The sequence below is a fragment of the Protopterus annectens genome, chromosome 2.part1 (genome assembly GCF_019279795.1).
Source record: "Protopterus annectens isolate FY-2018-M chromosome 2.part1, PAN1.0, whole genome shotgun sequence".
NCBI lineage: Eukaryota > Metazoa > Chordata > Ceratodontiformes > Protopteridae > Protopterus > Protopterus annectens.
In genome coordinates, this window is record NC_056729.1 from 1,487,649,541 (window position 1) to 1,487,667,226 (window position 17,686).

At 40.5% G+C, this 17,686-nt stretch overlaps 1 protein-coding gene across 1 annotated transcript in view; it reads left to right on the forward strand.

Annotated features, from left to right (window-relative positions):
* The window catches only part of CEP104 (centrosomal protein 104), a 2,320,447-nt gene that overhangs the window by 447,239 nt on the left and 1,855,522 nt on the right, over nt 1–17,686 (forward strand). The window contains 1 exon segment of the mRNA XM_044062948.1: nt 1,894–2,062. Coding sequence (XP_043918883.1) covers nt 1,894–2,062 — 169 coding nt within the window.

Here is a 17,686-nt window from a genome sequence, read left to right on the forward strand (position 1 = left end):
TGGGTAAAGCCCAAGTGATTAGATTAAATGTTTGTGACCACTGCACTGTATAAAGATTAGCTGTTATAGTAAGTATACTACTAAACAGTTGTGTTTTCATTTTTAAGATTGGTGACAAGAACTGCTCTTCAGAACCATGAGCTACTTACCCAGTTCCTAGTTTATAAATAAAGAAGATAACATCTTTTCCTATTCTTTGTAAACCTCTCACATGTCCTTTTCACTCATATCCCCCATATCTTCTTTATAACGCTTTTCATTTCTCATCCCACACTGCACATCATATCATTAACCTCCTCGTCCCCCTTTCCACTCCTTTTATAACCTTGTCTTTAACTAGTCTGTCACTGTTGCTGCCATCCCCATTTCTACCTTAGACCAAACATATCATTAGCTTCTGTTATCTACATACAGAAGACCCAAAAATCTCCTGTTCTGTTTTCTGAAAGTCTGGATGCCTTTCTTCTCAGATTTTATTACACAATTTTTGTCTGTTTGCGTTCCCAAAACACATATTAATGGTGTGATAGCAAAATGCAAGAATAAATTATTTCTATCCTTCTTCCTGTGAATTAGGCAGTATTTGTGTATGATTCACATATGCTGGTCCTGTGTACTGTGCAGCATAGTCATGATTCTGCACACTTGTTGCATGTATTCATTCAGCCTTCTTGTTTGGTTTCCATGTTTGTTTCCTCCAACTTCTGTGCATTGTTATTGCAAACAACTCTGCTCTGTTAGGTTTGAGCAAATCCAAATATCTTTTTTTCTGACACTTTTTCCACATGGGAAACCATTTTCCCATTTCTGTTACTATTACTGTCTCCTCTTTCTATCCATTGTTTTGTTAGCCATATATAGTTCTAATACTCCCTCTCCAGGACACCTTCATCTTTCATCTAGCCTTTAAAAGATGTAACTAGCAGCTTCCTGTTTCTTTACACACTGATTAGATGCTGATGTGTCTGTATCCCCTATTGCTTTTATATCTTCATAACCTCATCTTCACACTCTCTCATTTGTGCTCTGAACACACCTTTCCCTTTTTTGCATGTACTCATCTACATGTCTGATGTCCTGGCAGTCTTTTTTGTTGAACATGGTCTGACCCCTTCTTGGCCCATCTGTGTTCTAAACCAGCCCTGTAGGCAAGTCAACAAAAATTGTTAAGGAACTGAAACATGCACACCAAAATGCTACATGGGAGTCAGATATCTTTAGTTTTACAGAATAGCTTATTCCTTCCACATGAATAACTATGTTGCCAGAAATGCAGCAATCATTTTTTTGGAAAAGCAAGTGGATTTGACAAAATGCATGACTGTAATAAGGATGGCATGGAAAAGCGACACATCCACTGGGATAGAAAGATGTGTGTGAAGGGCTGCTTTAGAACACAGATGGGCCAAGAAGAGATCATACCATTTTACCCGTCTAACTTTAGACTGTGAAGCCTTCAGCTTTTCGTCTCATCTAATATTGCTGAAGAGGGTGTTCCTCTTCATTTTGCCCTTTTTCATAAGTAGATTGTGTTACTCCAACTCCAACTTGTTGTCTCTTTTTGTACCTGTTTATTTATTTATAGCACCCCTCCTCTCTTAAGTTTTGAAATTAGATGAAAACTTGCAAGAGATTTTTGTTAGTTTAGAAGTTAACATTTGAAAAGGTCCGATATAAGTTTTTTTTATTTTTTAATGGAGTTATTTTTTAATGGAAGGATGTTGATTAACGTAATTGGAAGGTACTGCTGACCATCAGAAATCCGGTAGTTATGAATATTTAAAGACAGCCTATCTCAGCCCATTGTGTGTCATCATTTTGGGTGTACTGTTATCAAAATAAAATATATGATTTTCTCTAAACATGAACTTTTGTTTTTCTTTTTTTAATTAGAAAACCAGATGCAATCTCACCTTTGGATGACTTGGCCTTTGATATGTATCAGGACCCTGAAGTTGCTCAGATAATTCGTAAACTAGATGAAAAGAAACAGGAAGCAGTTCGATCTGAACATTATGAGTATGCAAAGAAACTTAAACAGGCAATTGCTGATCTCCAAAAGGTAATGACGTTGCTCAGCAATTTGTACTTTACAATCAGATGCTTGTATAATATTTAAGCTGCCATTTAGGAAAATAAATAATAGGTCCTGTGGATGGTGCCCTTAACTATTGTGACTCTGGGTTTGTGAATTTCAAGATGTCTCATTTGCTTAAAAATGATGTATTTGAAGTCATTTTAAGTATAGGTTTCTCTTTCCCGAACACCAGAGGTTTCAGGGCATGATGACAGATTTGGTGGCAGATAAAGCAGTTTTTCCCTTCATACATGTGTTGCACATTTTGATCATTAAGTCTTTCTTTGTGGGAAGACATAGTAGTGATTTTTTAAAACCACCACAGCTTTATTATAACTTTTTAACAGAATATAAAGTCAGCGTAATCCACGTGCATGGTGCATTTATGCTAATTGAAACTACTCTCTGCATATGCTATTACTTCATAATAGATATTGTCTCAGCTCAGTACTGGTGTCACAATATCCTTGGGTACTAACTACAATCCTCCACTCTATCCTTTATGTTTAATTATATCTTTCTGATTTAAAAGTAAAGGAAAAAGTCACAATACTCTTTTATGCATTCATATTATTTTTTATCATGTTACATTTTTTCAAGAACTACATATAACCCCCTACAAAGTATATGCAGCAGTCTAAAATTGAAGCTCTGTATAAAAATATTAACAGTACCCTTCCATATTCTTTCTAATTCAGATATATATACCAGCTGAGACAGTCTGACATAACTTGAAAAAAAATTGGGAAGTCTGCTAAAGCTGTACCTTCTCAGTGACCTTATCATTAATATTATTGTGTGTTTTCCTGTATGACCTTTCTCATTTGTACAGCCTCAAATTTCAGCTTCATTCTCATCTACTAATTATCTTTTGTTTTCCTGCTAAACTCCTTTACCCCTTGTCTTCCTTCTTCTCTTTTGACTTACTTTCTTCTTCCAACCAATTACCCAATTTCCTGGAATGTTTTTCCCCTCTTGCCCTTCTGCAGTCTTTTTTTTATCTTTGTCTGTCTGATTCAGCATCTTTTCAACCTCCAGACATGTGGGAAGCTTCCCTACTCTGCCATCTTCTGCTTATTAAGGAAAACGACAAATTCCACAGGATACTTTTGAAACAAAACACTGAAAAACAGCTGAGAGAATCCAAAAAATTAATGTAGATACTGTGAAACCTGGTCATTGACCACTCAAAGACCACCAGGATGTAGTTTCAACCACCAAAATTTATTGAAGCGCTTTTCGTCTGCTTCATAAGCAGACTTCTTCAGAATACATTAAAGAACAATCCAACCTACTACATTTAAAACCCTAATTAGTCATCAATTAAATGTACTAAGTGTTAATTAAAAACCTTAAAGGCAAAAAAACTAAGTACAAAGTTCCTCACAGTCAATTAATTTGACATTACTTCATAGAATATACACAGAGCTAGCATACTACTTTTCAAATATCTAAATACAAAAACTACGTATGTACAATAGATTAAATATTGTATCAATGAATTAAAATATATACTGATAAAACTAAATAAAACAGGTGGACTATGAAATAAGGAATAAACCTTATAAGAATATTATAAAAGATTTGTAAAGATGCAAATGGAATTAAACAAATCCTAAATATAGTAAAATAAAATATGACATTCATTTAAATAATTAGTTAAACAAAAGTATGCACCCAGTTCGTAATTCCTTATCAGGGTGCTATATAGGAGTAAATGCATATGTCCAAATACAATGCGTTTTAGAGCAAGTGCATATACGTGAGTGTAAATAAATGTCCACCCGTACCACAAGTGCCCCTAGAAAATGTATAGTGGTAAAAGCACTAATACCTACAACTACCTTTTAAGACTTAAAATACTCAACAAACAAGATATGGAACATGCTTCATTAAGACCTGGGAAATGATAAGCCTCCATCCTTATCTGACAATGTAGTTCAAGTGCCAATAACTTTAATGACGCTGGGCCACCTCTGTTATCCACAACTAGCTGATCTATAGCTATGAATTTGAACTGGTGGGTGGGGAATTCCACAACGTGTTTAGCAAGGGCGTTAGTTAATTTATGTTTCTTAATAGCGTACTGATGTTCATAAATACGCTCCCTGAACTTACGTTCAGTCTTCCCCACATAGTATGCCGAACAGTTTTGGCATAACGCTAAGTATACCAACATATATAATAAAGAGTATAAACTTAAACATAGGAATAATTGGATAATAAAATCCAAATTGCATACGCGTTGTACCCAATGGCAATAAAACGTAGAAAACAATCCAACAAATGTTGTAGGAACAAATCGTCTCTAAAAACAATCCTTGAAACTCAATAAAATTATTTATTCACATAAATAATAATTTTATTGAATAATTTATTTACACTCACGTATATGCACTTGCTCTAAAACGCATTGTATTTGGACATATGCATTTACTCCTATATAGCACCCTGATAAGGAATTACGAACTGGGTGCATACTTTTGTTTAACTAATTATTTAAATGAATGTCATATTTTATTTTACTATATTTAGGATTTGTTTAATTCCATTTGCATCTTTACAAATCTTTTATAATATTCTTATAAGGTGTATTCCTTATTTCATAGTCCACCTGTTTTATTTAGTTTTATCAGTATGTATTTTAATTCATTGATACAATATTTAATCTAAAAATTAACACTTAGTACATTTAATTGATGACTAATTAGGGTTTTAAAAGTAGTAGGTTGGATTGTTCTTTAATGTATTCTGAAGAAGTCTGCTTATGAAGCAGACGAAAAGCGCTTCAATAAATTTTGGTGGTTGAAACTACATCCTGGTGGTCTTTGAGTGGTCAATGACCAGGTTTCACAGCATCTACATTAATTTTTGGATTCTCTCAGCTGTTTTTCAGTGTTTTGTTTCAAAAGTATCCTGTGGAATTTGTCGTTTTCCTTATTATGTCGTCTGATCCTGTTACTGAATCAGCCAGTGAGGTTTCCTAACGGTATACCAGAGCTACTCAGATCGAGTTCGCCAGGTAACCAAAATCCACCTTCTATGTCATCTGATATCCAACCTTCAAAGTCTTATGACTCTTCAAACCTGAATTTAAAATCTTTGGACACGCTATTTAGTAAAATCGATTCTATTTTATGTAGAATTGAACAGTTGGAAAAAGCGCAAGGCGCTAAGACAAATTTAAATTTAAGAACTGATCCTGTAACTAACTGTACACCATTACATGGAACATTTGAGTTACCGGCCAGCAGTACAACTAACAACAATGGCGTTACAGTTGGTGTCAGTACACATGCCCCATTGAGGAATATTACACCTTCATCAGAAACGGACGGTGGATCTAACCCGGTTAACCGGGAGTACATCACTTCTGATAACGGTGTTTCCGTTATAGGTTCTATAACTGCGGGGAGGACTGACGACGACGCAGGAAGGCAGAGGAGAATTCCGGCTCCTGAGTCAAACGTTAACCTGCAACCAGCAGGTTCGGCTGTCATCCATACTGAAGGGCAGAGGAGAACTCCGGTCTTAGGTTTCAATGTGAACCAGCAGAACAACGTTTTGGATTTATCATTGAACCGACAGCGTTCCTCTCAATTTGTGAACGATATATCACCTAATTTAAGCTTTTGATGCCAGGACTAAGAGCTTATTGTATAAACCTTCAAGGGCTTTAACAATTGACAGTAGCCGACCATTTGTGGATAATCCTGTTATTAACAACCAGCAAGAAGGCCTTAGTCCTAATTCTGTTTCTAATACGAACTGCCAGCATGAAGGTCCTGGTTCTAACCTTGCAGCTGCAGGGACCACTAGTTTTCCATCCTTGGTGAGTAACAATTTTATGAACTGCCCAGATTTAGCTAACTGGGTCTGTGCTAATCCATCATTTAAGCCTGAACCAGTAACAGCACCCTTTCAACGTACTGTTTCTGAACCTGACATTTCCAGTAATTTAAAAACTTTGGACAATATTATGCTTAAAATTAAAAAATTACAACTTGAAATTGCTTATTTTAATGAATGTTTAGCTCGGAAAATTGTGCCAAAGGGCCTAAGGCATTTCCAATACCCGACTGGGTTGGTCACTAATTCTGTTTTTCACCAGGAATTGATTTCTATGTATGATAGGCATGGTTTCGAGCTACTTAATGTTATGATCAAATACTACACATTACAGGTTGATGAGCTTAATATGGAAGCTAACGCTTTGGATAATGTTATAAAAGCTGATGTGGCTTTCGACCGGTACAGGTTTGACTATGCTAGATTGTTTAGTAGTATTGACAGTTATCTAGTTAAACTAAAATCAGTGAAAGTTAAAAAATTGGAAAGGGATTCAAAAGCTTATAGGGAAGGGGCAGCTTACCCTAATCCCCTTTTAGGGCAGGTTCGAAGGGCTAATACTCGAACTTATAGTACTAGTTCAAATCATAATGCTTCCCCTAATGCAGGTGAAAGTGTTCCTGTAAACGATAACTTTGACAGCACCACTCAGGAGGATTCTACTTTGACTAATGAACGTATGCCCTTGGTTGAGCTACGTAGGAGTGAGAGGTTACAGAATAGAAATAACATTAATTGGAACAATAATGTTAACCCACAGGAGTATTTTTTAGGAGCGAGACCCAAAACACAATGTCAATGGTCGAACCAAATGAATCAGAGGAGGACCAACCGTTAGCAGCCCTGATACCTAACTACTTGTCCCCCATTACACAAGAAGAAGAGTTTAGTGATGAAACAGTTTTGTCTCTCTCACTACCTAATGGTGTGAACGAGGACCAGTGGCAACAGGGTCCAGTCATTAGTACGAACACCTTGGGTGACTTTAAGGTTTACAATTTTTCTAACACCCTTATCACCCCCGAAATGGCGGACCTTATGACTAAGGGTCACACGTATGTTCCACACCACAAATTTGATTTTGTGAAGGCTATAATTGATGTTAAAAGCTTCACCAGGAAGCTCAATTTCAGACTTATGATGGGTGGGGGGGCATACACTGATATCTCCAATCCATTGCATGTACCTAGTACGTTTAATCCCCCTCTCCACCCTCTTTTGTCCATGTTTGAGCAAGTTTGTGAGGTTGACATAAGATGTACTAAAACAAAAGCAAAGTCACACAGTACTTATACCAAATCATGTGGAAAGTATACTATCAACAATTCTGAAATTGATTGCATACAAGTTCTGCGTTCCAACAATTTACGTATCTGTAAACCCGATAAAGGAGGAGGGGTGGTGATTTTTGACAATAATGACTATTTTGATCGTATGTCAGCATTGCTTGATACCCCAGCATATGCATTGAGTTCTTTAAACGAAGTCAATGGTGCCTACCGAATTATTAAGGAACAGATTGAAGAAATGTTTCTAGAATCAAGGATTAATTTAGATTTATACCATTATATGACAACTTCCCACCCCAGGACTCCTTATTTTTTCGGCATACCTAAAATCCATAAAAACTTAACTAATCCACCTATGCGGCCCTTGATTGACAGCCGGGGTTCACCATCTTACGCATGCGCCAAAGTGGTGGATCATGTACTTAGTAAATACATGGTTATGGAGACACAGATCTGTAAGGATTCATGGACTTTTTTGTCCAGAATGAATGAGATCAAATATGAGGATTGTTATAACTTCCTCACGGTGGATGTCAAAGACTTATACACCTGCATCCCGCAGGATACAGCAATTGATTGGGTAGGTGACAGATTGAGAGCTAGGGAAGCCAGTAGTTATGACATCTCATTGGTATGTGAACTTTTGGACCTAACATTACCCAGGAACTTCTTCATGTTCGGGGACAACTACTACATGTGATAGTGTTCAATCTCGCCGTTTGTTCTTACACATGGGTTCGGAGCCGATCCTCGGCTCCGTGTCGGCTGCTTGCAAGCTCTGCATCGAGAAGAAGCTCGAGACAATCTAATACCCACAATCCCCCTCTGCCTTTACCTCAGATCTAGTTTGCCGCTGCTGCGTTCGCATCGCTGGGAGCTAGCTCGAGCATCTTCAGATAAGATATAACTTTATTTTTTTTGTTATATTTTAGAAAAAGTTGTTCTGAAAGTACCTTTAGGTATACTTAGTGTATGTGTGTATGTAGGTAGAATTCTCGGTACCGTTAAACTTAATTTATCTGGTTAGAGTTTTCGGGGCCTACTACCCCCTTCGAAATTTGACAACCGGACTGACATACCCATCGGATTTGACTTGTTTACATTGGATTTGTCTTTTATACTGGATTTGACTTTTCTCTCTACTGAAAAATGTCTGACAAAATTAAATCAGGCTTTAAGCGTTGTCAGTGTGGCCAAAAAATGTCAGTTACTGACAACCATAGTTCCTGTGTCTACTGCCTTGGCCCTCTCCACTTACAAGAGGACTGTTCAATTTGTCACTCTTTTAGTGGGAGGGTCATGACAGATAGGCGCAGGAAACTCATGGACAGAGGGTTGTTAAAACCTTCCTTTCAGGAGGCTCTGGATGCTTCAGACCAGGCATCCAAATCCTCGAAGGAATCGAAGACGTCGGAGCCCAAGTCATCGGCTCCGAGCTCTTCGAGTAAAGTTAGATCACCGGTTCCACAGACTTCGGGGCCGAGTGTTCAACTGGTGTCGGTTCCTGAGCCTCGAGTCTTGGAACCGGTGATGGAGCTCCCTCCCTCGACTTTATTGAGGTCGGCTCCGTCTTCGGTTCCTTCGACCCGTTCTTCTAAACTCTCCGATGCTCGATGTGGATCGCGTGGTGCAGAAGTTATTGGAGCATTCGGCCCTATCCAAACTTATTTCAGTTTCCACCCAGTTGGTGTCGAAACTTGAAGGCCTCCCATTGTCTCCATCCATTCCTCCTCCGAGACCTATCGAGTCCTTGGAGCCGGAAGAGGTTGATCTTCTGATTGTGGAGCCCTCGGGTCCAGAACCGTCCTTCTCTCGGTCTGTTCCTCTCACCTCGACTCCGTCGGACCCGGTACCGGAGTCTCGGAGCCGACGATCTGTCCTTGGTTCCGGGGCCGAGTCGAACCGACGTTCGGTTCCAACCCTTCCCTCGGGGCCTCGGCGGATCGATTCGGCTCCGTCCTCGGGGTCGATGCCTTCGGTGCCTGTTTCGGGGATTCTTCCCATTTCTTTGGAACCGGGAGATTCTTCGACTCGGGCCCCGGGGGCTTTCGATCTGATGAGGAAGGTGTTGTCTACCCAGACAACCACATCAGTAGAAGCAACCTCTCCTCCCCATAAAGGGCCGTTATCCTCCTCTGCACCCACGGCCACATCCAAGCGTCGAGCACCGGTGTCTCAGCCACCCCTGGAGGGTACCCCCTCTTCCTCGGAGGCTTCTTCGGATGCTCCCCACGAAGAAGTCCCTAGGAAAAGATTGTGTAAGAGGAGACACTTGGATTCTCCACAAGAATCCTTGACATCCGATACTGACTTAGATGAGTCAGAAGGGTCCCCTAAGTCACCTTCAGAAGATGTCTCTTTTTCTGACATATTGGAGATCCTGAAACAGAGAGGTGACTGGCAGTCCCTCCCCCCTTCTGAGGATGAGTCAGTCTTGCTGAAGGCATTCGGTGCTCGTCCTTCTTCCTCCTGGGTCACTCTGCCCTTCGACGAATTAATGGAACTTATTGCTCGAAGGGCGTGGGAGGCTCCTGACACAGTGGAACCAGTCCCAAGGAAACCCAATAAGTATATCACTGCACCCCAGGACAAGACTTACTTAACAAAAGGAGTTCCAGTGGACGCTATGGTGGTGGCAGCGGCCACGAAAAAGGAGATGTCGGAATCTTCCTCATCTGTCCATCCCCCTAATAAAGATTCTAGGACTATGGACAGGTATGGGAAGCACATTTTTAGTTCAGCGGCTTTTTCCATGCGATCCCTGAACTATTTGACCCACTTTACACGACTACAGAGGGATCTAGTCAAAGAGTTGGGAGATACCCTCCAGGGTACTACAGATGCTGCTGTCTCAGAGAAAGTGACAGCGCAACTTAATACCCTTACATCCATTGTGAACTCGTCCATGAGGCTGATCTCTTACGCAGCCGAAGGTTCGAGTAGGGCAGCAGCTTCAGCGATTGCTCTTCGCAGACAATCCTGGATGCGCTTATATTCATTTGCGGAAGCCTTCAAGTCTTCCTTTACTAACGCCCCATTTGACGGTGCCACTCTCTTTGGCCCCAAAGTAAAGGAGACCCTTACCCGGTGTGAGCAGGAGGGAAAGACTCTGTCTGCTGTCGGAGTCCGTTTTTCCACCCCAACCAGACCGTACCCCAAAGGGCAACGTGGTGGAAAAATGTGGTTTCGAAAACCCCAAGGATCTTTCCCAGGCACACAGGGTGATCGCCATTCTAGAGGCAGAGGAGGGGGCAGAGGTGGAAGACGCCGCCCTGGCGGCAGAGGGGTCCGCAGAATCAAGGTGACAGGGATACACTCCCTGGTAAACCTTTCCAGCACTCCTGAGAGGAGGCCCGACTGTCCTGCTCTGGAGGCAGTCGGGGTCGCTAGCTTTATACCCTCAGGCCTGGCAAAACATAACTACAGACAAGTGGGTAAAAGCGTGGTTACCAGAGGTTACAATATACCCTTTCTATCCCATCCCATTCCAAAGAAAAGACTCCCAGATGTACCGCCCCATCTGCGAGAGCCAGCAGCTATAGAAATTTCAAAGCTGCTAGAAAAAAGAGTCATCCAACCAGTCCCAGTGGACCAGCAAGGATTCGGGACTTACTCAAGGTTCTTTTTAGTTCCAAAGAAAACAGGGGACTGGAGGCCCATTCTGGACCTAAGCGACCTCAATACCTTCGTCAAGAAAGAAAAGTTCCGAATGGTCACGCTTCAATCGATCCTTCCATTCTTACAGAAGGACGACTGGATGTGCTCAATAGATCTGAAGGATGCATACTACCACATCAAAATGGCCAGGGCATCCAGAGATCATTTGCGCTTCCGGCTGGGTGCCAGTCACTTTCAATTTCGAGCCCTGCCCTTTGGTCTGACCTCAGCCCCCAGGGTCTTCACCAAATGCATGGCAGTGGTAGCGTCTCACTTGAGACGCCAAGGATTCCAGGTGTTTCCGTATCTGGACGACTGGCTCCTATCTGCCACCACCCAGCGTCAACTAGTACAGGCCAGAGACTATACTCTTCAACTGTGTATTCACCTAGGAATTTCCGTAAACTTCGGAAAATCCTTACTACAGCCATCACAAAGTATCTTATTCATAGGAGCGGAATTAGATACACATCAGTTCATTCTAAGACTTCCTCCAGAAAGGATACTTTCACTTCAGACTCACATACGTCTTCTTCTCTTGTCCAGGAAATCCCCAGCAAAACTGGTACTGAAGGTTTTGGGACTCATGTCGGCTTCTCTTATAGCAATACCCTTGAGAAGACTGCACATGAGAGTCCTACAATGGCTACTGTTTGCGCAATGGTCGTTCCAACAACTACCTCTAACACACGAGATTCTCATAACGAACACATGCAAAACACACCTAAACTGGTGGCTCCAAACGTGCAACCTTTCCAAGGGGAGACCATTTGTGCTACCCACACCTACAGTTACGGTGACCACGGACGCGTCCCTGATAGGGTGGGGGGGCATCTTTCAGGGACAGACAGTCCAAGGCGAATGGACCAATTTAGAGTACAATCTGCACATCAATGTTCTAGAGTTGAGGGCAGTGTTTCTAGCGTTGCAACACTTTGCTCCCCTTCTTCCTCTGGGAACTATTGCAGTTCAGACGGACAACATGTCGGTAGTCTGGTACATAAACAAGCAAGGGGGAACCAAGTCCTATCAGCTATGCAGAGAGGCCATGAGAATCTGGCAATGGGCGGAGTCCACGGGTCGCTTTCTGATAGCAACGCACATCCCGGGGTCATCCAACGTCATAGCCGACAGGCTGAGCAGAGCAATTCTGTTACCGCACGAGTGGTCCCTAAAACAGTCAGTTGCGAAAAAGATTTTTCGCAAGTGGGGCCAGCCGTCCTGCGATCTGTTTGCGTCTCCAATGAACGCCAAATGCAGGAGCTACTTTGTCCTATTACCCCCTCCAGGGGAAGTCCCCAGGGACGCACTGATTCACGATTGTCCCCGGGACTCCTGTACGCATTTCCTCCCTTCCCTCTGATATCAAAGTTTCTCCAGAAAGCCAGAAACCTACACAGGACAATAATCCTCATTGCCCCATTCTGGCCTCGTCAAATTTGCATTCGGGGACCCTGGATCCTGGACCCAGAGCCAGATCTATTGACTCACTCGTCAGGGGCTCCCCATCCCGCTCTTGTCCCTCCATCTAGCAGCTTGGCTGCTCCAATTCCCAACTTAGCCAGGTCTGATCTTCTTTCGCCTGCAGTTCAGAATATATTAGTGGCTTCTCATAAAGCTTCCACTACTAAAACATATTCTAGTAAATGGAAGCGATTTGTATTCTGGGCAATACACAGCAATTGGATCCTTTTATAGCTCCTTTGAATAAAATATTAGAGTTTTTAACAGACTTGTTCGATCAGGGTGCTTCTCCTGCCACATTAAGAGTTCAGTTGGCTGCCATTTCTAATTTCCATGTGGAAGAATGTGGGGCTCCTGTTATGGCCCACAGACTTTGTAAAGCCTTTTAAAAGGGGCTTTTCATATTAGACCACCAATTAGATCTCCTACGTCACCTTGGAGTCTAAATTTATTGTTATCTAAATTAATGTTGCCCCTTTGAACCAGCCTCCTCTTGCCCATTGAAATTTTTGTCTTGGAAGACTCTCTTTTTGGTAGCCATTACATCCGCTAGGCGAGTATCTGAACTTCAAGCTCTCTCCATTAAGCACCCATATTTGATCTTTCACTCTGACAGAGTTTCTCTTCGAACTAATTCATCCTTCCTTCCTAAAGTTTGTTCTATTAATAATATTAATCAGTCCATTGAATTACCCACCTTCTTCAAGAATCACTCCAACAAAATGGAGTATATGTTGCACAAATTAGATGTTCACAGACAGCTAAGGTTTTACTTGGATAGAACAAAAGATCACAGAAAAACTGATCAACTTTTTGTAGCCTTTGCTGATAATAGGAAAGGAGTAGCGGTTACCAAAAGAACTCTTTCTAAGTGGTTAACGGATTGTATCATCTATGTCTATGATTCTTCAAATCAAACTCTTTTGCACAAACCCAAAGGACATTCCACAAGGTCAGTGTCTACATCCCTGGCTCATGCAGCCCGCCTACCACTAGACGCTATTTGTGCGGCTGCTACTTGGTCTAAGCCACATACATTCATTTCTCATTATAAGTTAGACAAGGTTTCTAGGGACAGGGCAACCTTTGGTTCCACTGTGCTCAAGAACGTCCTTCCGTGAGTTCCTCAGGAACAAGGAGCTAGGGACGCTACCCATGTGTAAGAACAAACGGCGAGATTGAACACTATCACATATAGAAGTTATGTCCTTACCATAACGTTCCATGTGGAGTGTTCATCTCGCCTTTGTTCTTACATTCCCACCCTCCCGCCCTTAGGAAGAACGTTCAGTTTTTGGTGCCTGGCCTGGGGCATTCTGCTTCTGCTTTGCAGTTGTTGTGTATATAGTTGACATGTATATATATGTGTATGTGTCTATATATATATATATAGACTCTTAGTTCTGTGCATATGTGATGTAAGCATGAGTGTGCTCTCTCTGGCTACTGGTTTGCTTGCAAACTAGATCTGAGGTAAAGGCAGAGGGGGATTGTGGGTATTAGATTGTCTCGAGCTTCTTCTCGATGCAGAGCTTGCAAGCGGCCGACACGGAGCCGAGGATCGGCTCCGAACCCATGTGTAAGAACAAAGGTGAGATGAACACTCCACATGGAACGTTATGGTAAGGACATAACTTCTATTTACAGACCATGGAAGTTGGTATGGGCTCGCCCTATGGGGCTAGTGTGGCGAACTTGGTCATGGCACAGTGGGAACATCAATTTGTTTTTAACCACCCCCTGTACAGTAAACATTCAGCATTCTACACACGTTATTTGGATGATATTTTCATTCTTTTCAATGGAGATGAGGCACAGGCTGTAGAATTTGCTGACCACCTAAATGTCACCACAGAATTCCTGGAATTTACCTTTACTTTCAATGTTAAGCAGATAGCTTACCTTGACATCTTATTAGAAAAGGATTCTACTGCTTTAAGTTATACATCTAAGGTACACAGGAAGCCTACGTACTCTAACACCTTGCTGCACTTTACTAGCTGTCACCCATTCACACAGAAACATGCAGTCGTTAAAGGACAGCTTGTAAGGGCAGCAAGAATCATCAGTAGAGATGACATGTTTGATGCTGAATGTATAACACTTAAAGGGATGTTTTTGAGTCGGGGTTATCCCTTTAAACTTATTGATGATCTAATCAAGGAAGTTTCACTTAAAAGGAGGTCTAATGTTTACGTACCACTTTTACCAATTAAGGAAAGAGTTGTCCCTACCACGTTGATATCCTCTGTTAGTAACTTGAGTCTAGGAATTGAGGATAGGACCATTGAGGTGGATTTACCTAGATTTATCACCACCTTTGCAATGGGCAGTGACATTTTGTGGGACATTGTCAGGAAGAACTGGCAATTGTTTAGAGCGAACCCAGGGGTGTCCGCTAAATTAGGTTTGTGTCCAAAGGTGACTTATAGGAAAGACAAGAACCTTAAGTCCTGGTTTGAGATGAAACCTCCTATTACAAGATCCCCGGGAATGTTCAAATGCCATGCCTGCAATTTTTGTAACTATATTATCGAATCTAGTAGATTATCTGTCAATAATAAAGAGTATAAACTGAAACATAGGAACAATTGCAACTCTAAGATGTTGGTATACTTAGCGTTATGCCAAAACTGTTCGGCATACTATGTGGGGAAGACTGAACGTAAGTTCAGGGAGCGTATTTATGAACATCAGTACGCTATTAAGAAACATAAATTAACTAACGCCCTTGCTAAATACGTTGTGGAATTCCCCACCCACCAGTTCAAATTCATAGCTATAGATCAGCTAGTTGTGGATAACAGAGGTGGCCCAGCGTCATTAAAGTTATTGGCACTTGAACTACATTGGCAGATAAGGTTGGAGGCTTATCATTTCCCAGGTCTTAATGAAGCATGTTCCATATCTTGTTTGTTGAGTATTTTAAGTCTTAAAAGGTAGTTGTAGGTATTAGTGCTTTTACCACTATACATTTTCTAGGGGCACTTGTGGTACGGGTGGACATTTATTTACACTCACGTATATGCACTTGCTCTAAAACGCATTGTATTTGGACATATGCATTTACTCCTATATAGCACCCTGATAAGGAATTACGAACTGGGTGCATACTTTTGTTTAACTAATTATTTAAATGAATGTCATATTTTATTTTACTATATTTAGGATTTGTTTAATTCCATTTGCATCTTTACAAATCTTTTATAATATTCTTATAAGGTGTATTCCTTATTTCATAGTCCACCTGTTTTATTTAGTTTTATCAGTATGTATTTTAATTCATTGATACAATATTTAATCTACTTAATTTTTATTCAATGTACATACGTAGTTTTTGTATTTAGATATTTGAAAAGTAGTATGCTAGCTCTGTGTATATTCTATGAAGCAATGTCAAATTAATTGACTGTGAGGAACTTTGTACTTAGTTTTTTTTCCTTTAAGGTTTTTAATTAACACTTAGTACATTTAATTGATGACTAATTAGGGTTTTAAATGTAGTAGGTTGGATTGTTCTTTATTGTATTCTGAAGAAGTCTGCTTATGAAGCAGACGAAAAGCGCTTCAATAAATTTTGGTGGTTGAAACTACATCCTGGTGGTCTTTGAGTGGTCAATGACCAGGTTTCACAGCATTTTCTGCTTATTGCTTTATTCCCTATTTTCATTATTCATCCCAGTATTTCCTTGTCCTTCTCCCTTATGCTTTCTTCATACCTTAATAAAAAAAAGTTTTGCTGTAATTTGGTCAAGTCTCTGTATAGTGTTTTCCAATGTTTGGCTTAAGTCCATTTTGAATTGGTCAGAATGTTTACGATCCCAGAAGATATGTGACCATGTGCCTGTGGCCTCCCTACACTTTCAACATACGTCACATACTCCTGGGTATGTTTACACTAGTCTCATTGATGCATAAAATATTTGTGGAGGTACTTCCAAGCAGATATTCTGAACCTGCTTGTCTTCGGGAGACATCTTTGTAATTGCCTGATCGCTACCCATTCTGTCTCCACTATCACTGCAGTGATCTCTTCCTTCCAGCCACTTCTATACTAAATCATTCTTAGTTATCTGCCATCCCTGAGCCAATTCCTTCCCATTCAAGTCAATACTTTTGTGGTTCTTCCCTCCCTGCTTCTCATATCTATTTTTTGTATATGGTTTGGTAAGCTTGTTTCTCCCCAGTTTTGTCCTTCATCTTATTCCACCTACTTCCCACACTCTGATAATTCCATTCCTCTGTTTCACCTGTTTCAACTGGTATTCTTCATTGATTTCTGTCTGCTGTTTTAATTTATTCCCTTTAATTATCTGAGGCTAGTATCTCACCCTACTTTACTTCTTATGCCATCTCTATATTGTATTCTTCAGCCGAGCATCCTTTCTCATTCCACCTTTTCAAACTAGCCTCTCTAGCCACATCTCCCACCCTAGCTCTTTCCATTTATTTCTGAATACCTTATATGCCTTCTTCATTCATTGCAGATCCAGTCACTCTACCTTTGATTGAAGGAGAATGTCAATTATATCTGCTTTTTGCCTTAACTCCTTCTCAGATTATACTTTTCCAGTCTGCAGTATAACCTATGTTGACTAATCTTAACAAGTTTGCAATTCAGCACGCTTTTCCTTCAAGTATGTCAAATATATCACTCCTAGACTTTCCTCTTCTACAGCTTCTTTAAGTTTTTCTTGTGCATCCCCTTTTTTTTCACCATCCCAGATGAATTCCTTGCTTAATTGTTTTACTTTCTTTAGTAGTGCTGGTAGTGTCCTAAAAGCCTATACAGCATACGTGAATTGTGACATTACATTAATTTTCAGTACAATACTCTGATTAATGTTCATTTTTTATAATCTTCCACTTTTGCACTTATTTTTTTGCCTTGTTATAAATACCTTGGAATGCGGTTGTCAAGGATTTTTCATATGCATTACATAGTCATATTACAAAATATTTTTAGCTATTCTTCCCTCACCCCTTCTTGTCCAGTTTTCTTCTCAGACTCCTGTTCATCCTTCATCATCAGTGCTTTAGTTTTATCCTTGTTTACTTTATAGCCTGATCTGTCTCCAGATTACATTAAAATATTCTACGTTTCCTCATATCCTCACTCAGCTGATACAGCATTAATAGTATATCATCAGAATGCAGGATCACTTTTTTCACTTTTTTTTGGTTCCCTCCCCATCTATAACCTCTAATGTTTGATTGTCGCGGTCTCTTTGTCAGTGGTTTCAGATAGCAAATAACAGGGGTAATAACAGGCAGACTGGCCTTGTTCCACTTCCTATTATTATTATTATTATATCTGGTAACCTAGCTGTTATTTACACCTTAATTGTTG